General features: G+C 46.4%; 1 protein-coding gene across 5 annotated transcripts in view; it reads right to left on the bottom strand.

The window, feature by feature from the left end:
- Window positions 1-18,268, bottom strand: part of STAB1 (stabilin 1) — a 52,417-nt gene that overhangs the window by 14,639 nt on the left and 19,510 nt on the right. For all 5 annotated transcript variants that reach the window (XR_012582251.1, XM_074549984.1, XM_074549985.1 and 2 more), the window contains 26 exons: window positions 17,944-18,006; window positions 17,230-17,343; window positions 16,789-16,842; window positions 15,893-15,973; window positions 15,449-15,607; window positions 14,483-14,545; window positions 13,062-13,163; window positions 12,070-12,156; window positions 11,639-11,750; window positions 10,946-11,129; window positions 10,677-10,770; window positions 9,629-9,787; window positions 8,701-8,796; window positions 8,235-8,330; window positions 7,587-7,634; window positions 6,580-6,710; window positions 6,093-6,201; window positions 5,770-5,847; window positions 5,296-5,397; window positions 4,729-4,836; window positions 4,121-4,252; window positions 3,814-3,942; window positions 3,108-3,164; window positions 2,208-2,303; window positions 953-1,148; window positions 391-486 (listed from right to left, as the gene is read on the bottom strand). Coding sequence is in view for 4 of the 5 variants with exons in the window: in XM_074549984.1 (XP_074406085.1) it covers window positions 391-486; window positions 953-1,148; window positions 2,208-2,303; window positions 3,108-3,164; window positions 3,814-3,942; window positions 4,121-4,252; window positions 4,729-4,836; window positions 5,296-5,397; window positions 5,770-5,847; window positions 6,093-6,201; window positions 6,580-6,710; window positions 7,587-7,634; window positions 8,235-8,330; window positions 8,701-8,796; window positions 9,629-9,787; window positions 10,677-10,770; window positions 10,946-11,129; window positions 11,639-11,750; window positions 12,070-12,156; window positions 13,062-13,163; window positions 14,483-14,545; window positions 15,449-15,607; window positions 15,893-15,973; window positions 16,789-16,842; window positions 17,230-17,343; window positions 17,944-18,006 (2,746 nt within the window). In the remaining variant the exon portion in view is untranslated. The remainder of the gene's footprint in view (window positions 1-390; window positions 487-952; window positions 1,149-2,207; window positions 2,304-3,107; window positions 3,165-3,813; window positions 3,943-4,120; window positions 4,253-4,728; window positions 4,837-5,295; window positions 5,398-5,769; window positions 5,848-6,092; window positions 6,202-6,579; window positions 6,711-7,586; window positions 7,635-8,234; window positions 8,331-8,700; window positions 8,797-9,628; window positions 9,788-10,676; window positions 10,771-10,945; window positions 11,130-11,638; window positions 11,751-12,069; window positions 12,157-13,061; window positions 13,164-14,482; window positions 14,546-15,448; window positions 15,608-15,892; window positions 15,974-16,788; window positions 16,843-17,229; window positions 17,344-17,943; window positions 18,007-18,268) is intronic.

Genomic DNA, 18,268 nt, shown 5'->3' with positions numbered 1-18,268 from the left:
CTGGGGCCTTTTGAAAATTCAAATCAAGCCCTGACACCTTCTTAGGAAAGCAACAGGAGTCATGACCAACCCAATGTGGCTGGAAGCTCTCATTTCTCTCCCAGAGCAAGAGGCTGTTTCTGAGGTGCCTCTAGCCTCAGTGGAGGTAGAAACAGGGGTAGGCTTTTCTTGGTTTACCAAAATAACTCAAGGGCTTGTGTATGGTTGGGGAAGTCACAGCAAATGCAGCTTGTGTGCAGGAATGAGAAAGCAGAGTCTGCAAATGTTTTGGGGGAATGCAGAGTACATGTGACTCTGTGGTCAGAGCAGCCAGAGCTGCTCTGAAAACTCGATAGGATCCCTCAGATTTCTCTGCCACTGGTACACCAGGGGCCCCTCACACTCACGTACTTTCTTGGCAGGTGGGGCCCGTCCAGCCCGGGAAGCACTCACAGCTCCCGTCCCCTCGCAGTCCGTCGTTACAAATGCCATTGTCACAGGCACATTCTGCAGGGGAAGTACAAACACCACTGTCAAACCAAACCAGCCAGGGCTCACCAGCAGAGCCTTGCTGCCATTTCATCGTCTGCTCTGTTACTAATCCAACTCATCAAACTGCTATCAAGAGTATCAAAAGAAAAAGTCACAGGAGTATCAGCTCTTGATCCCTCACTGCCAGGCCAAAAAGCCCAGGAGGAGATCACCTGCCTGTGTTTGCTGTAGTTTGGGTGGCAGCAGGAACAGCAGCACAGCACAGCACATGCTTGGTTTGAGGATGCCAAATGGGGCCACTCCTCTGGCTGGCCCCAGGTGCTCACTCCTGCTGTCTCTGTCTCAGAGATCTGGCAGCCATTTGCCTGTCTCAGAGTCTTGGCACCTTTCTGCTCTCCCACCACCCCCCCTGAGAGGTGAGACGCGTCCACCTTTCTGCCCTTACAAGCAGTTTGACAGAGCGAAGCTGTCACAGCGTCACCTGATTTGCAGTCGGCTCCGAACCGTCCCACTTCACACATCTCGCAGGCGGTGCCGTGAAAGCCCTCCAGGCACCGGCACTCCCCGCTGCCCTGGAGCCCATCCTGGCATTCCCCGTTCCCCGAGCACCACCGGCCCGGCTTCCCGGGGCACATCTCACACATGTGCCCGTAGTAGCCGGGGCAGCAGACGGACGTCTGGAAAACCAACAGGAACAAGCCGGGGTGAGCCATCCTGTGCACACAGACACGGCACAGCTCGGTTCCCCTCTCTGTGTGACAGCCATAATTTCTGACAGCACATGGAAGGAACAGGTAGGATGGAGTGAAGCCTGAAATGAGATGCTCTGTTGTCCAGAGCTTCATGTAAAGGTCTGCACTGCCCTTGAGAAACAGGGGCCCTTTGGTGAGTAACTGAAATATCCTGTGCCCCTCCAGCCTGTCTCCTGCCTGTGTCCTCAGAGCAGAGAGAGGCTCTGGCAGGAGGTGATTTTGTTCCAAAACCTGATTTAACTGCTCTCACTTCTGTCTGCGTCTACCCATGGAGGGAAGAAAATCATGACAGGACAAAGTTAGACATTACAGATGATGAGAAACAACATCTAATGAAACAATACAAAAGTGCCAAATGAGGTACAAGTGCTGACTGAAACTCTACGTGAGTACAGTAAGTCTAACTCCTCTTCTCCCTTTTCAATTTCCCATTCCCTCTAAACTTTCCAAGTGATGCTGCAACACCTATAAGATGTCAATTCACACAAACCTTTCTTTTACCATCTTCTCTTTAAGTGTTTTCTTCCAGCAACCCATTTTCACAAAACTGGTAGAGGCCCTAACACACACAACATGAGGTGTGAGACCTTCTGCCCCTCCCTTTGGTTTGGCTCCAATGAGTCATCAGTTATTTGGGAAGGCACAGGCACAAGCAGAATACCATCACTCATGCCTCATTTCCTTAGGAAACCAGACTGCAAACATTCAACTCCTTCTCTTCCTCTGCAGGACAAAACCCAGAGCAACAATACTGAAGCAGCAGATCCCAATCCATCAAGGTGCAGACATTTCTGCAGATCTTTTGTTGTTCCAGTGCCCTCCACCTCCTGACAGAGAGCGATTCCCAGACAGCCCCAGTCTCAGCTATGCGATGGCACAAACACAGCCAGGATTTCAGCACAGCCTGCACTCCCATGGCTGTGCTTCTCACACCCATCTATCTTGCTTTTGCCAAAATGAATCAGAGGCAGGTGTTTTGCTCACCAGAGAAACTTTTGCACAGGTGAAGTGGCAGCCCGTTGTTCCTGCACCCGCAGAGCGCAATCTGCATTTAGCGAGATTCCCTCTTCCAAGGGGCTCCTGAGGATATAATCAACATAGACACACTTAGGAGACATTATAATATTTAGACAAATAGTGTAAATTTTTGTGCACGTGGCAGTGTTCTTGCTTTGTATCTGACAGGAATAGCCCTAAAAATCTGAACTATCCAGAGCTGACACCAATGAAGCATCTCTGGATGTGAAGTCACCACACAGAGTCTTTTTTTACCTGCCAAACCCATGGTACACATTAGTCTGCATACTGAGAAGAAAAGAATTGGGAATTTTTGGGTATAGGGTAAAGCAGCAAGGCCTAAAAAGCCAGATGTAGCTGCTAGGCATTTCACAGCCAGCATGGAAATTAAATGCTTAGTTATTTTCCTCTCTGGATATGTTTGCCACTCACTCACAAACAAGCTGCAGGCACAACCAGCCCATCTGCATGAACAAACCAATGGTCCAGACAGGGAAATTGCTACAGGCACCCTTAAATTGGCTTTCCTTGATGATAATCCCAAAATAGTCAAAGACAAAATAAAATAAAATTTTAAAAAAGACAGTTCTTCTTCCCTGTTAAGTGGGAAAACGAAAGGGCTCCTGAAATTCAGGCAAAACCTGGTGCCACTCAGGGTGGAGCTTCATGATTCATGTCCATGTTTTGCCTGTGTAACTCTCCCTTGGTTTCTGCTTTTTTTTTTGCAAATCTTGGCAATGGATGAGCCACAGAGGACTCAAGGGCACATTTTTTCAGGTATCAAGGTGACACCTATAGAGCAATAAAAGGATCTCAAAGCATTATCTGCAACCATTCTGTGAGCTGTCCCATGAATCCAAGACTCACCAAAAGAACTGATCCAGCAGGACACTTGATCCCCTTGTCGCACTTGCCGCACCTTGACTAGGGCACAGAGAACAGGACAAGTCACCGGTGTGCCCTCACCCACATCACACCAGGACACTAATCTTGAATTGCAAATGCTGCTCTACAGGCTGCTGCCTGGGACAAAGATGTTTTTATCTCTGTGGTTCAAAACACCAAATAAGAGATCATATGCCACACCTTTCCTGAATCTCAGGGATTTTTGTAGCCCTGGGGTTCCTTCACACAAGGCTGCAAATAGGTTTTTTTCTGTAGCAGGTAGTCTGACAGCGCAATCGTCAGGTTTAGTGCTTAATTGCCATGAGCCACAAGCTGGACTTTTGGCCATGACTCCCAGGCAAAGCAGGGAGCATTTTCTAAGGGAGCTTGTGGTCATGGCATGCAAAAATTGGGCTGGATTTTCCTTCCACAGCTGAGTATTTGGGAGGCTCAGCAAGGGAGCTGAACATGATCTGCACAAGAGCTGCATTAGATATACAGAATCTTCAGGTAGGAGGTGCCAAATCTCCACAGTGTGCCATTTCATGAGGCTCATCTGGGGTTACACCACAAGCTACTGCCTCATCCATGAGGGCAGCCAAGGAAGGTTGTCTGTTACCCATCAGTTTGGTTCAGCAGGTGGAGGAACCCTGTGAAATGGTGTCAGCTCCTTGGACATCAGCATTACCCTCAGTATAGTGGTGGTATTGGCAGTGCAGCGATTCTTCTGGATCTGGAGCACCTGGGACACCCCAATCAGGATGCCATTCCTCGTCTCAAAGGACTTCCCATCCAAAGGAATGTTATTGACAAACTTCTGCAAAGGAGGAGATAGCAGCTGAGACAATAAGCTTCAACTCCTTTGCATGGATTGCTTGGCAGCTCCAAGACAGTCCAGCAGTAAAATTGTGAGGGTGTGCAAAAGAGAAATGGGAGTATTGGGTCACCAGCCTTAGGAAGTGATAGGTCAATCCAGAACCACCTGCCTCCCTTACCTGAGTGCTGTTTTGGTAAAACATCAGCCAGTAGGAGAGCCCTAACATGCTGTTCTTATGAACTCCACTTCTCAAGTCTGCAGGCAAGAGCTTCTCTCCCAGAATAATGTGGTACTGCACTGTTTCATTGTCCTAAATCCACAAAAATACAAAGTTTTGGAGTCTTTTGACTTCCTAGATTAAATTCTGTCAGAGGTATGGCATAAGACATGTTCCTAAGCACCTGTAATGGCTAATTAAGCCCACAGAGCCTAGTACCTCTCTGTAACAGATGACTGATCACACTTAATGATTCTGATACTTGATGAACCCATTAATGTTTTTTGGAACCTTTCAGAAATCTGAAAATTGCCACAGCCAGCCAGGAAGTGGAAGATGTTGTGGCATTCATGCACATACTAATTTACTCTGCCCTTGGGGTCCAAATATTCTTTTCAGGTCCACTGCAACACCCCTGGAAATCCTCTAATTTCTCTGCCACATTTCTCCCAGATTTTAGCATCAGATATTCATCTCCTATGCATGCTGAAATCCCTGAGCTTGTTTACTATTTGTCAGTGTACCTGCCCCTAAACCCACCACAACACATACACAAGCAGTGAGCTTACCAGCTGGGTGACATTGGCAGCACGGCAGTATTCCTCAATGGAGTTATTTCCAGGAACAAAAATTGTGTATTGTTCAGAGGACTCAACTTTCCCAATGAGCTGGTACTCCTAAAAATGTCAAACAGTAACATTAGCAATTACCCTTGTACTCACTAAAACCCAAACCACATGTGAGATCAATTACAAAGGCGAGAGGAAAAGCTTGAAAATGGGATGTACAACTTCTACTCAGCCATACACATCTGATTACTTGCTCCTTGTCCTGGCTGACATAAGAGCAGCTTCCCAGCTATGAAAAAACCTTCTCTTTATTCTGGTTTTCTCTGCCTTGTACAGACATCAGAGCACCTGCAGTGACAGGTCATCTTCCACTGTAACACATGGCAGTGATCTAGAGATCTCACTGCAATTATGCAACTCTGGCTGCTCAAAAGCTTTATGTAGGACACACACAATCTCCCTTTCTTACCAGGCAGCCCAAATTTATCTCCCCCAGTACAGGGGTAGGTGGCATTTGCTCCAAAGACTGCTGTGACAGTGACAGCTGTGCTCACCTCGAGTGCTTACCTCTAGCAACTCCTGGAATGTGCTGAAGGAGGGCACAGTGCTGAGCTGCTCCTGCAGACCAGGAGGGCTCGGGGGGATATCTGCTGGGGACGGCAACAAAACCTGTGGAAAAAGCAGGTACAGAGCAAGGCTGAGCAAGGGGCTGAGGGGAATCTCACTGCACTCCTGCCCTGCTTGCAAGAAAGGCAATTAAAAGGCCTCAGTTTGCACAGTCCTGCAATAGCCTGAACTCTTCTACCAGCCAAGAGGAGGGGAACTCTCCTCCCACTGGTCTTGGAGACAAATGTTTTAAACATTGAACACTGCGGCACAGGAAACATCTGTCAGGACCTTGTGATAACCTCATATATTTTGCCTTTATATCCTTTCCTAACCATCCAGACATGTGTTCCTCCTTGGCCCTGTAACAGAGGCTGCTGCACAGGCCTGCTGCTACAACTGCAGCATTTCCCAGTGCCACGTGTACTGACATACCTTGCTGAGGACATGGATGATGCCATTGCTGGCAGGGATGTCACTCACAACTACAGTTGCATTCTGGATGGTCAATACCTGCACAAGAACCAGAGGGAGAAGCAAAAGGATCAGGAAGTGCAAAGCAAGTACAAAACAAATACATTGTTGTCCTGGTTTAGGAATTGTTCATTCAAGGCTGCTCATGATTAATCTGGGTACAGTTTGTGAAAGATGCCTGCGTTTGAGGGCACCAGTGTCCCACCCAGGCTCCCCACTGGGAACAGCAGCCCCTCAGCAGTTAAATTTGGGATTGGTACATTTCTTATGTAAGAAAGCCTTACGCCACTCGTGGTGTTTATCTGCCATCTGGTCTGTGGGTTGAGAGTGGGTAATTCTGGCCCGTACTTCTTGAGCTTTTCAGCAGTGAAGACACCTTCAAGGAAGTGGGCTCTGTGGGGAACAAAATCAGATAAAGAAAAGATTAGGGAAGTGTTGGTAATGACAGGGAGATAAGACCATACCACCCAACATTCACATCTCCCACAGGAAGTACTGTAGCCTGTGGAGAGAACAATGGAGAGAATTGTTCTGATGCCATCTGACTGGGAAAATCTCTCTGCAAATACATGAAAATAAACCCACTTCCCGTGGTCTGTGGTCTGGTATGTTTTAAATGCCTACATATTTTTTTAACTGCTAGATATTTAAATTTACTTCTATATTTATCTCAAGGTATGTCCTCATTGGTCATGCACAAGAAAAAACCCATTTCATGGCTCTGTTACTATTGTTTGGCCCAGTAAAGCAAAGGCAGGAGGCTCCTCCTACCTGACTAAAAACGGCAGCGTGTAAGGGGTCAACCAGAAATCTTTGTCAGCATTGCTCAAGTTCTTGATAGCTGCCTCTGATGGCACCAGGACAGTGACATTGGCTCCTGCTGGGATGCTGAAGAGAGATTTCTGTTGTCCAAAGCACAAAAATGAACAAATAAGACAGGCCACTGCCACATCTACAGTGCAAAATACCCCCAGCAGCCATCCCACCCTCACAGCCATGTGAAAGGCATGAGGAGGAACAGGGCAGTGCTCAGCAGCACAGCAGGGTCTCCTGCCTCTCCTGGGCATGGCAAGCAAGGAATGCCACAGATGCTTAGGCCAAAACAGCTGGCACCTCATTGCCAAGGGAAGACCTGCTGCTTTAAGCTCTACCTTCCCAATTCAGTTTTCTTTCAAACTTTCAAACGTTCAGTCATATCCATAATCCTTTTTGAATGCCCAGCATCAGTTCTGGGGGAGGGACCAAGGTAACTGCTGGCAAAAGCAATTTTCTGTGCAGCAGGTCAGGTGAGCTAAAGCTCAAGTTAGAGGCTGTCCATCATAGTGGGTTTCCACACACTTAGTGCAGTCTCTGGAGGGTCTCTCTTATTCCCACATAGAGGGAGGGAAGCAGCAATGAGAAAAGGAACAAACCTGCAGTCTAATGTCCCAAAGGGTGCTCTTCTGAAAGACAGTGTTATAATGCTACCCTTGCTTCCCCTTCTGTGCTGTTTTTTGATGGCCAGGAACTTCAGGTGGTACAACCATGAAAATTAGGTGTAACACAGCCCCAGCTTCCTCTTGTGTGAGAAACAAAGCTCCCAAGACATACTCATGACCCTCATTCTACCACAACTCCACAGCTTTTCCACATGCCTGCTCTGTAACCATTTCTCATTTGCTTTGCTTTGTTTTCTCTAAAGAAAAAGGTAAATGGAGTTGTTTGTCCTCTAACAGACTCATTTACAGACTTCACTTCCACAGAACTTACCCATGTGGGTGTCCCATGGTTTCTCTTACCTTAACCCAGTTGTAGAAGCCTACAAAGTGGGAATTCCTGGCCAGCTCCTTTCAAATAGAAACAACAGAAGAGTCAGCTCTGCTGAGCACAGGGTACAGGGCTGGGGGACTAGGGATGGGGGAGAGGAGCCCTTTGCAATATTGAATCTGGCAACAATGACTTCAACATTCTTCTCACTTCACAACCATTACAGGCACCATGTATTGCGAGGAGAGATGGGCACTTCTAAAAACAAACTTCAGCCATTAAAAATATATATTTCCAATTAAACAAACTCTTTTCAACTCATCTGCAATGAGTTCATGTGTATTAGGGACAAAAGATTGAATCCACAATGGCCTTTGATATTTCTAAAGACAAAAAATGGACCTGACAGCTCTGACCTGAAAAACTTTCCTAACAATGAAGGAAAGATGACTTATTGCACAGGACAGGTGCTGCCTGCACAGGGGTGAGGCAGCTTAGAAATTATGCTTTCACTGGCAATAATTAGTGCTGGCATCACTTCTGTGCCTGTGGCCTTGGAATACACTTGGGCTTCACACTGATGCTGTAGGAGTCAACTCAGGTAACAGGGAAAAGCAAAGAGAGAGCAGAGCCAGTTCTCTCCAGTCTCAAAAAGGCTCAGACATTTGCTGTTCACTAACTTTTAGAATGTCCCCATAGCATGTCATGCCATCCCCAAAGTAGCCTTCAGAGCAAACACAGGATCTCTCTCCTCCACCAAGGGGTACACATGTAGCCTGCAAATACAAGGAAAGGAAGAAGAAATTAGAGAGCAAACACAGGTTGTGTAGTGTTACACCCATCTCAGAATTGAATTCTGGCCTTCCAAGGGCTGGGCTAGAGTAGCATACACAAACTCCTTCCCCCTACTGCCTTTATGGCAGCACTGAGTGTTCCCCTCATGCAGCCAAGCCTGGCTGACTGCTTTGGTTGTGTGGACCCACAAAAATCAGAGGATCCATCTTTGGAGAACATCAGTGCAGGCCAGTAAGATGACATCATAAACCTTTGCAATTCTCTCAATGCCATGGCTGCTGCAAAACCTGTCAGTGAGCAGGTGAGCCAGCCCTGCCATGCCAGCCTGAGGAGAGCTCCTTAACTACTCACCAGGTCATGGCAGCCACCATTGTCCATGAGGCAGGGGTTGATGGCATCACAGCTGTAGCCATCACCAGCATAGCCCCTCTTGCAGACACACTTGCTCTGCAAGAAAGACATTTCAGTTTTATAGACTTACCAGAGCATCCTCATTACTATCCAAAACATGTCTAAGGCAGCAAAACTTATCCTTAATTTATTTTCCCAAGTTTTCTTCCTGGTATCTCAAGACCTGGAAATGTGGAGTTTTTTCCTTAGCAGGGCATCATCCGCTATCACAGCACACAAGCTGCCAGATGACTTAAGCACATTGATCCCCTGCATTGCTTGGCTGTGGGGGTCACTTGAAGATGATGGTTTCCTCCTTTATTTCCAAGTTTTCAGGGAATGACACAGACTTTGGGAATGGCAGAAAGAGGAGTTAATTTCAAAGCTTCCTGCTTTGAAGATATCTAGGAGAGTACATGCACATCTCACCTCACTAAAATCTGCTACAGCTTTTGTACCTTTTTTTAGCACCTTGTGCAATGCTCCACATGCTCAGGGGGAGAAGCAGCACCCTGAGAAGTCTCCTCTCCTGTGCACCTTCCTCCTCCTCCTTTAGGAGACTGCACAGACTGAACAGCTCACATGCTCTTCAATGCTGTCGTCTGGGACAGGGCCATGCAGCAGCTGCTGCCTATGGTCAAGCTGTGTTACAGAGTGCAGTCCTGTCCCTTTGCTGCACATGTCCCAGAGCTGAGCACCTTCCTGAGCACACCAGTGCACCTCACATGCAAGTGCACTGTGACGCTGCAGCTGCAGCTGCTGTTTCTGGCAGTGGACAAGCAAGCATGGCTGCTGGCCAGCCCAGTTTTGCCTGTGGCAGTCCAAGGCCACCTGAGAGCAGCTGAGGGAGTGTTAGCCCCAGCTCCAGGCTGCTCAGCTCTGCTCATACCTGCCCAGGCCCGGTGTAGATGCAGTTGGCGTTGAGGTGGCAGCTCCCTCTGCTCTCCAGCATGCAGTTGTCTATGGGCACACAGACCTTGCCATCCCCAGTCCAGCCCACATTGCACTGGCAGGTGGCAGTGCCAGGGCCTGTACTGGTACACAGGGCCTTCAGAAGAAGGGACAGAGAAGGAATTATACCCGGCAGAAGGGAGAGAGTGCAATGAAAACACGGCAACAAATCTCCTTCCTCACACTGTGGAGAATTTCTGACTGACTGACTCTGATTACAACACTGGGAACTGGGGGTGGAAGCATCTTCTCCAGAAAAGTCATAGAAAATTTCATAATGAAGTGATTCTAGAGACATTTTGTGTTTTCAGAGAGGTAGACACTTGTGTCTAAGGTGACTCAGAACTCACAGGGCATTCATTCATTATCATTGCGTAAAGCTCTTCCATTACACAATAAAGTATTCCCTGAAGAGGGGGACCACAATCTCCTGCCTGGATTTCTGAGATGGAATCAATGATAGATGGCAGATCTCCCTCAGGAAAAGACCTGCTTTGTACCCAGTGCCATCCTATTCTCTTGCATATGGCCCAATCTCTTCCTCTAACTGAAGGGTCTAATTTATGATGAGGTTTGACCATTTGGCAGTAATTTCCAACATGAAGCACCACATCGACACAAATGTAGTGTTGATGGTTACTGGGAATATGTGTTGGATCTCACAGTTAAGCTACAGAGAAAGTAACGTGTTAGAAGAGCTTGAGGGGCTTTTTATCATTGCAAATAAAAAATTATCTGTACAGCTAATCTGTGCGGCTGATAAAATATCTGGTGTGAACCAGCCAAACTATCCTTGGAGTGTCACATTTTGGCACAGCCCAAATGATTGACATCTTTACAATGACTATGCCAAGGCACTTGTTATTCCACCTCATCTGACAGACAGGAAAAATTAGCCCACAAAATGTATAACAGTCCCAGGAGCCCTGGATCCCTGTTCTGATTGAGAGGAGCTGCCTCTCACTCTTCCGTCTGACCCCACTTACATTCTGTGAGCAACCTCCTCGTCCTGGCTGACTGCACAGGTCGATGGGCTGGCAGGAAAACCCATCCCCTTCATATCCATCCATGCAGATGCACCTTAAAAGTATAAACACAGAAGGGACACAGGTAGAGCAGTCTCTCAAACAAGCAAGATTCATTGCTAGCAGGCTGGCTGAGTCACTCAAAGCGCCAAGAACACAGACACACACAGCCACAGGGGTGGCAGCCCTGTACAGTGGCAATGTGCCCTGAATGTGCCACAGAGACTGACCTTGCTGTGTCATTGAGGCTGCAGACAGCGTGCTGGTGGCAGTACTGGGACAGCCCACTGGGGCCACAGTTCCTGGAGGTCTTGTCACAGAATTTCCCAGTGTAGCCTTCCTTGCAGGACCAGGACTGACACACCCCCCCACTGCCAGGCCTGTTGTCACAGACACCATGGACACAGCCACAATCTGTCAAGGACATGCAGTAAGATCAGTGAGTACAGAAAGCCCAGAATCCACCACAGTCGTAGATTTCCAACTTTCCTTCACAATCTTTTGTGGCACCAAATAATCATTCATCAAATAATCATTGATAGAGGGGATGTCTGCTGAGAGACATCCATCACAAATCAAGCCTGGCCAGGGAACAGATCCTGAGACTGCCTGGGTCTATGTTTTCTATAGGCTGTAAGAACAGACTCAAATTTAGGCTATCAAGCTCAAGGTCATTGTCAACTCTCTTTTGTTTCCTAACAGGAGAGATCTAAATTAGGCTGATGTTTCATCACTGAAATATCACCACTCTCATATCAAACATATTTTCTCCACTGTTGTTTGAAGGGACACACATGATGACATTTCTGTCACTTCTTTCATGATGCTGGTCTTGCCAGAATGGAATCCCATATATATGAATTTGCACCATTATCTTTGTTCTAAATTTTCCTTTAGGAAAACTTTAGGTTAGAGTTACTAACCTTCATCACAGTTCTCGCCATGCTTGTTTGGGTTTGCACAGATGTGGCAGGCTGTGCCTTTGAAACCTTCAAAGCAGAGACAGTTGCCATTCCCTTGAATGCCATCACTACACTGGAAGGAAAACAAGAAAAAAGCAAAGTGATTGAAACTCAGAGAAATGCCAAGGCATTAATATCCATCAAAGGTACTTTGATACACACAGTAACAAACAGGACTTTGAAGAGTGGTGGTAGTAATACAAGATCCCACACAGCCAGAGCTGTGCCCAACAGTCATAACCTAATTCTCACTAAATATATGTCATTTTCCTTGGATCTTCTGCTACCACCTCTGTGGGGTTATCCCTGGAGCACAAACTCTGAGTTGTACTTATCTCAAACTACACTGATGCACCTGCTCGTTGCAATGCAGAAGGTTCCTTCACACTTACATTTCCCCTGCCATAGCATGGGCTGGAAAATCCCCCAGGGCATGGCATGCAGTCTGGACCAAAGAACCCTTTGCAGCATCCAGGTTGCTGAAAAAAAAAGCAAAATTGATAAGGTATGACATGACTTAACAAGAATTTCCTGGAGTACTCCTGTGCTCATAATTCTCAAATTCTGGTCCTTGTCTCTGCCATGGAGGGAAACAGAAAGTTGTATTTAGCATCTGTGTTTCTTAGGAGCTCCTGCATCTAAATTATTTTTCAACAATGACCTTTTCCTGCTCACAGCCAATTCTTCTCAGAACAAACCATTATTTTCTTCTTACTCTGTGACTTCAACACATGGGATGCATGTTTTTTATGGACTTTTAATTCTTTAATAGCACTGGTCCACTCACTTTTACTTTATCCTTGCCCAGAACTGCATTACTGAGGAGGGATGGAGCAATCCTAGATAGCAGGCCTTGTCATGACTGACCAAAGGAAGAACAATCATAATACAAACAATCAGCAGTATTTAATGAAACACCCATAAATCATTACATGCTGTTGGCACTGTGAGAGCTCAGGATCTGCACACAAACATGAGGTCCATAAATTGACTAAGACAGACTTTCCTGAACCATCTGACAGTGGTTCATAAACAGGATGCAATCACTTCACAGCTTATAGCACTTTCTCTGTGCTCAGCTTCCTCTGGGAGAAATGCTAAAGCTGGCACACTCCAGTTAACACTACACAATCATGGCTTCCTTATTTTATTTAGCTGTTGCACTCAGGTTTAACTGAGCTGCCTTCTAACATCTGCAGTAGGTTGGTACCCTGTGCTCTCCTGGACAAAGGAAAAGCAGGTAGCTCATTTATGTGATGTCCTGGGGACAGTTTTCCTTTTGCTCCCATCCAGCCCCCTGCCTCAGGTCAGAGCTGCTCCTGGTGAATGAGGAAGGGCAGAACTGAGCTGTCCCAGAGGGAATGTGTTCCTAAATCCCACTCACCGTGATGGTTTGATTGCAGTACCTGGCACACCCCTTCTTCAGGACATTCAGGCCTTGTGGATCATGGATGTAAACACATTCCTTGGGGGACAGTGTTGGTTCCTGCACAAACAAAACAAGCCACCAGCACTGTCACCTTCCCCTTGGCTCTTTCTGCTGCAGAGAGCAGCTGTGCCTATCTCTGAGCTGGGGAAGTTCACTGGGGATCAAGATGAGCAGCACACAGCTGGGGCAGGCCTAGGATGGACCAAGGCACACAGTGGCCTCCTCCTGCTCCCAAGAGTCCCCAAGCCTCAGCCAAGGTGCTGCCCTCTAGTTCTAACAATAGCATCTGTGATAAGGGAGAGAGCAAGCACAGGGGAAGGAAGGGAGGGAGAGGAGACAAGAGGAGATAAGGGCAGCAGGGAGGAGAAATAGAGGGTAGGAAAGAGTGGAGGAAGAAGATAGGAGAGGGGACAGGGGAGGAGGGAGGGATAGTGGGGAATAGAAGGAGTAAGGAGAGAATTACACAGTGAGGGAGGGAAGGAAAAAGACAAAGGTGAGATGAAGAGAGGAAGACATAAGAGGAAGGGTTGCAAATAACATTGGAACAATGCTCAGTGACCTGTCTTGGAGTTGGGCACAGGTAGAACTGGGCCTCAGGTGATTCTGACTTTGTCAGCCTCAGTCAGAGAGGCGAATGAGCAACTGGTGATTTTGCAGATCTCTACTTCAGACATCCATGCTGAGACAGCATTAGCAAGTTCCTCTGAATGTCAGACCTCTCAGAGGACACTCAAGAGTTTAAGGGCGGTGAGCACCTCTCTGGCTTTCACAAACAACATCTTGGGTCTGGCCTTCCCATTGCCATTTCCTGGAACTTGCTGTTCTGCTAACCTCAGCATGGGATAACTCAAACAGCAACACTCCTCCTTCCTCCACCTTCATCTAGCTCTGCTCATCTCTGAATCAACAGGGAACACAGGCCAGGAACAAACTGTTTCTCAGCCTCTGCAGAGCAGAGAGATTGTTGTGATTCTCTGGCTGTGATATAGGCAGAGGCAGTACTGGATGGTACTTGTGGAATCAGGTTTGCTTCTGAGACTCTGGAGCAGCTGGCAAACCTTGCATGTGGGCAGGAAAGCTCTGCCTGAGGCAGAGTAGAAGTGCTAAAAGCTGCAAGTCTACAATTTCATTTAGATCAGAATTTCTCACCATGCTCCACATTGATTCATCAAGCAGACTCCAGAATAAGAGAGTGCACAGAGCAGTGAGTGGGCAAGTCTGGGACCACAAGGCTTGGATACAGACCCCCTAGCAAGCCTCTCTGCTGGCTGCCTTTCCTGCTCCCTATTTATTTGAAAGTGGCTTGAGTCAGAAAATGTCAGTGTGCCTGTTTGTTATCATGCAAAGAAATTACAGAAATAACTACAAATATTTACCATTTCCTTGCTGCCAGGTGGGCAAATGCTGTTGTTGAGGGCTTCACAATCCACACAAGTGCCCTGTTAAGAAAAGAAGAGGCAAAAATGTAATCTTCTCAAAGGAACCTCTTCCCCATGCCAAGAATGCTACAGAGCTACTGTTCCCAGTACATATATCCAAAACCACACAAAATGTATCTGAAATATTTAACTACTATCAGTTTCCATTCTCTGAAAGGAGCCAAGTTTATCACTTAAATAAAATCTTCATGTGTCCAAGCAGATGTTTGCACCTGCCTGAAGCTGGGATCTATCTGCACTCTCTGAATTCCTCTGCCACTAGGCATCCTGCTAGGCTGGAAATCTTTGGGAATGCAAGCAGCTTTGGGAATCCAAGCAGCAAGATTCACTGAATCAGCAAGTTATGTGGACACTCTGGCTCCTTGGGATTCACTGTGTCTCTCCAAATCCAAATTCAGAGTCTCATTTTCTTTCCTCAGTAAGCTACCAATGATCAAACTGGGGAGCAAGCAGCTCAGCTAAGGTCTATGAAACAGTTTGTGTGAGAATACTGCACAGCATTTGTAGGTCCTGCTGCTGAATGCCTGCTTCCTGTCCAGGCTACAGGACACCAGTGGAACAGAGATGGGAACAAAGCACTGTCAGCTGAGTCAGCAACTCTAGTGGGAAGAAGATCACATAAAGGAAAAGGCAAATTTTGTACTTTGGAATCCAAGGTAGGATGGGGGCACAGAAAGAACAACAACCTATAAGGAACATGTGCTGATTAGCAGGCAAGCAGTGCCAAGTGCAAGCAGAAGAAACACTGACAGCGCTGCCAAAGTTCACACCAGGGGAACTCTCAGACAGACCACGTTTCCCAAATGCAGTTTGCACAGCTTTCTTTTGGCCCTCCAGGTGAGTGTAGGGTGCACAGCAAGCACCAGCTGTGCTTGGGCATGAGAATGGAAGGAGCTGACTTACCATCACAATCTTGTGTTGCTCTTCATTGCATCTGTGAGGCAAAATGGGAACGATTGAAGGAGGGATGAAGATGCCATCCAAAGTATGAATAATACCATTTGAAGCCACAATGTCTCGCATTTTTAAGGGGATCCCTGATTCATCCATCAGAATTCTTCCCTGATGTAGAACACAATTTTAGCCCATTAGACAGGATCAACTACATAAAGCCAATGCGGGAAACAGATGGTTCACAGCATCAAGGGAAACCACACAAATGGTCAAGACTCCTAGTGGAGTCACAGATTGGATAAGAAGCAAATTAATTCAATGATCTCATTTAAGTCTAGATTTTTAAGCAGAGGAGGAAGCAGAGATTGGCTGAAACCACATAGTTCAGCACCACGTGCAGACTTTCTCCAAGCACAGAAGGGCTTGCCCCAAAGGGTTTTGATTCACACTTACATCTGCACTGATGTTGATGGTAAGTATCTGGTTAGCCATTGTAACAATATGTGGCATCATCATCAGTTGCTCTACGGCCACCTGAAATAAAACACAAGGGGGTGGTGTACCATGAAAAATGACCATGAAAAGGGTAATTTCAGTGTAGCTTACAGAATCCCTCCATGATTCCTGCCACTTGAGAAACTTCTGAAGGGGACTTAATGTTTACATTTCATGAAGTATCATAAAAACAAGCAATGGGTCAGAGGTTAATCCAGGACTTTATGTGAACTGTTTGCAGCACCACAAACACAGCAGCTGCCTTGGTTTTCATTCCTTGTTTAGGTAACTGTCCAGCACTACTGAAATCAAGTCCCACTAGCAGTGTCTCTTGCTAATACAGCTGCAAGTAGGGTCAGACTAATAATGGTCTTTTCTAGGACATATTCAATAAACAATGAAAGTTCAGCCAGAAGCATAATAGAGAACATATTTTGACTGAAAAAATAAGCTCTAGGGCAGAAAAAAATGTAAATTGCACCTTCTGTACTTAGAAATGTAACTATTTGAGTAGAGAGTTCTGAGAACCCGGACAATTCTTATTTTTGTGAACAGCACCAAACTCTGCTGGACAATATTTTCATTGTAAAGGCCATCCAACTAGGGAGCACCAACACTCCAGAAAACTCAAGAGTTTCTTCATGGAGAGAGAGAGCACAGCTGTCCCTTTTGGCAACTCCTTTCATGGCAAACACTTTGCCTCATCAGATCCTGCAGAGTCACATCTCTGCTCCTCCAGGGGAAGTCCCAGAAGCAGCAACTGAAGTCATCAACACTGAGACCTCTCTGCCAGACAAAAGGATTGCTAAGGGGTTGCTCTGAAGGAGCTCTGGGGTCAGAGCTGCCTGCCTTACCGCTGCTGAAGTGTAGATGTGATGTTTCACCAGCTCCTGGAGCTTATTGATGCCCTAAGGAAAGAAGAGAACATGAGAATTAGATACCCCTTCAATGCTCAGGAGGAAGAGGAAGCAACTACATTTCCTTCTAATCAGAGATTGACAATGCCAATGTCTATAGCAGTGAATTCACTTGGTGAATAAGTTCCTTCATTTTCCCCTGCCCAAAGCTGGGTGAGGAATGAAAGTCAAACACCAGATTTAAGCAATCTGGCTAACCTGTAAGCTCCATCAGCCCCCACCTCTCTCCTAGAGCCTTACAGAAACAAAGACATGGTTTGGCCACCCCCAGGAAGAACAACTTTCAGCAATGACCAGATCCATTGCACAAAGCCAGTCCAGCACAGCCCAGGGCAACTCAGCCAGCTCAGGATGCCTTACAGTACTATGGGCTCCCACCTCTGTGAAAAGATAAATGAGCCTTCCATCTCTCAGCTTATCCACAGCATCATTGCTGGGTACAAACACAGTGAAGGGGCCTGGTCCATCCAGTATTGCAGGCAGGCCACAGTTCTGCAAAAACAACAGAAGATTTCATCATGGATCTAACATGGGTTACTGGGGGGGGGTCCAGCAGAAGTGAGAGGAAGTATTAAACAGCTCAATATTAAAGGCAGATCTGTTGTAAAGCAAAATGTGCAAGAGGCAACTGGACACCAGGGACAGGGGTGTGATAGAAGAGAAGTGTAAGTGCCACAGAACCACAGCTGGGACAAGGAAACCACTGGTGGGAGCACAGCAAATATGAACAAGGGAGTTCTGGTCTAATGCTCCCTGCATGCTTTAAACACAGAGACACTCAGCTGTGGTCAAGAACTAAATATGCTCTGGAGAACAACTCTGCAGGGACAAGGGGAAGATGGAAAAGAGGCATGTACCCTTACTCTTGTGCCAGATTGCTTACAAATGTGAAAACTCCAGTATTTTCCATTACATTTGCTTAGGTAAAATAAGAAAATAAAGACCAAAAATGGCACAGAATAAAAGATCCAGAAAGAAAGCCAAAGCACTGAGATGTATTTAAATGCTATTCAAAATTCCCCCCAAACGAGCAGCTGGTTTTGTACAGCAGCAATACCTCATATCTTCTTGGGCAGACATGAACTTGCTTACCTCCAGTATAGTTTCAAATCTACTGAAAATCTCCATTGAGGCAAGGATCTCACCAATGGTTTTCTGCAAGAAGATACAAAGAGGAAAAACATGGCTGGGGCTGAAGCCAGGTCTGAACACATACTGGAAGGCCAAGCTTGTGGTTTGCATGTAAAGATCTACAGGAGACCATCATCCTCAAAGGGATGGGCACAATCTAATGATTATTTGTTCTCATTTAACACACAGACAACTTTTTGATTATAATTTCAAAATGCACTACAGGCCAATTAAAGAAAATCTGAGTTTGATTTTTATGTGAAAAATACTTTTCAATACTAGTCCT

Source organism: Zonotrichia albicollis, chromosome 12 (genome assembly GCF_047830755.1).
Source record: "Zonotrichia albicollis isolate bZonAlb1 chromosome 12, bZonAlb1.hap1, whole genome shotgun sequence".
NCBI lineage: Eukaryota > Metazoa > Chordata > Aves > Passeriformes > Passerellidae > Zonotrichia > Zonotrichia albicollis.
This window is presented reverse-complemented; position numbering and strand designations above follow the sequence as displayed.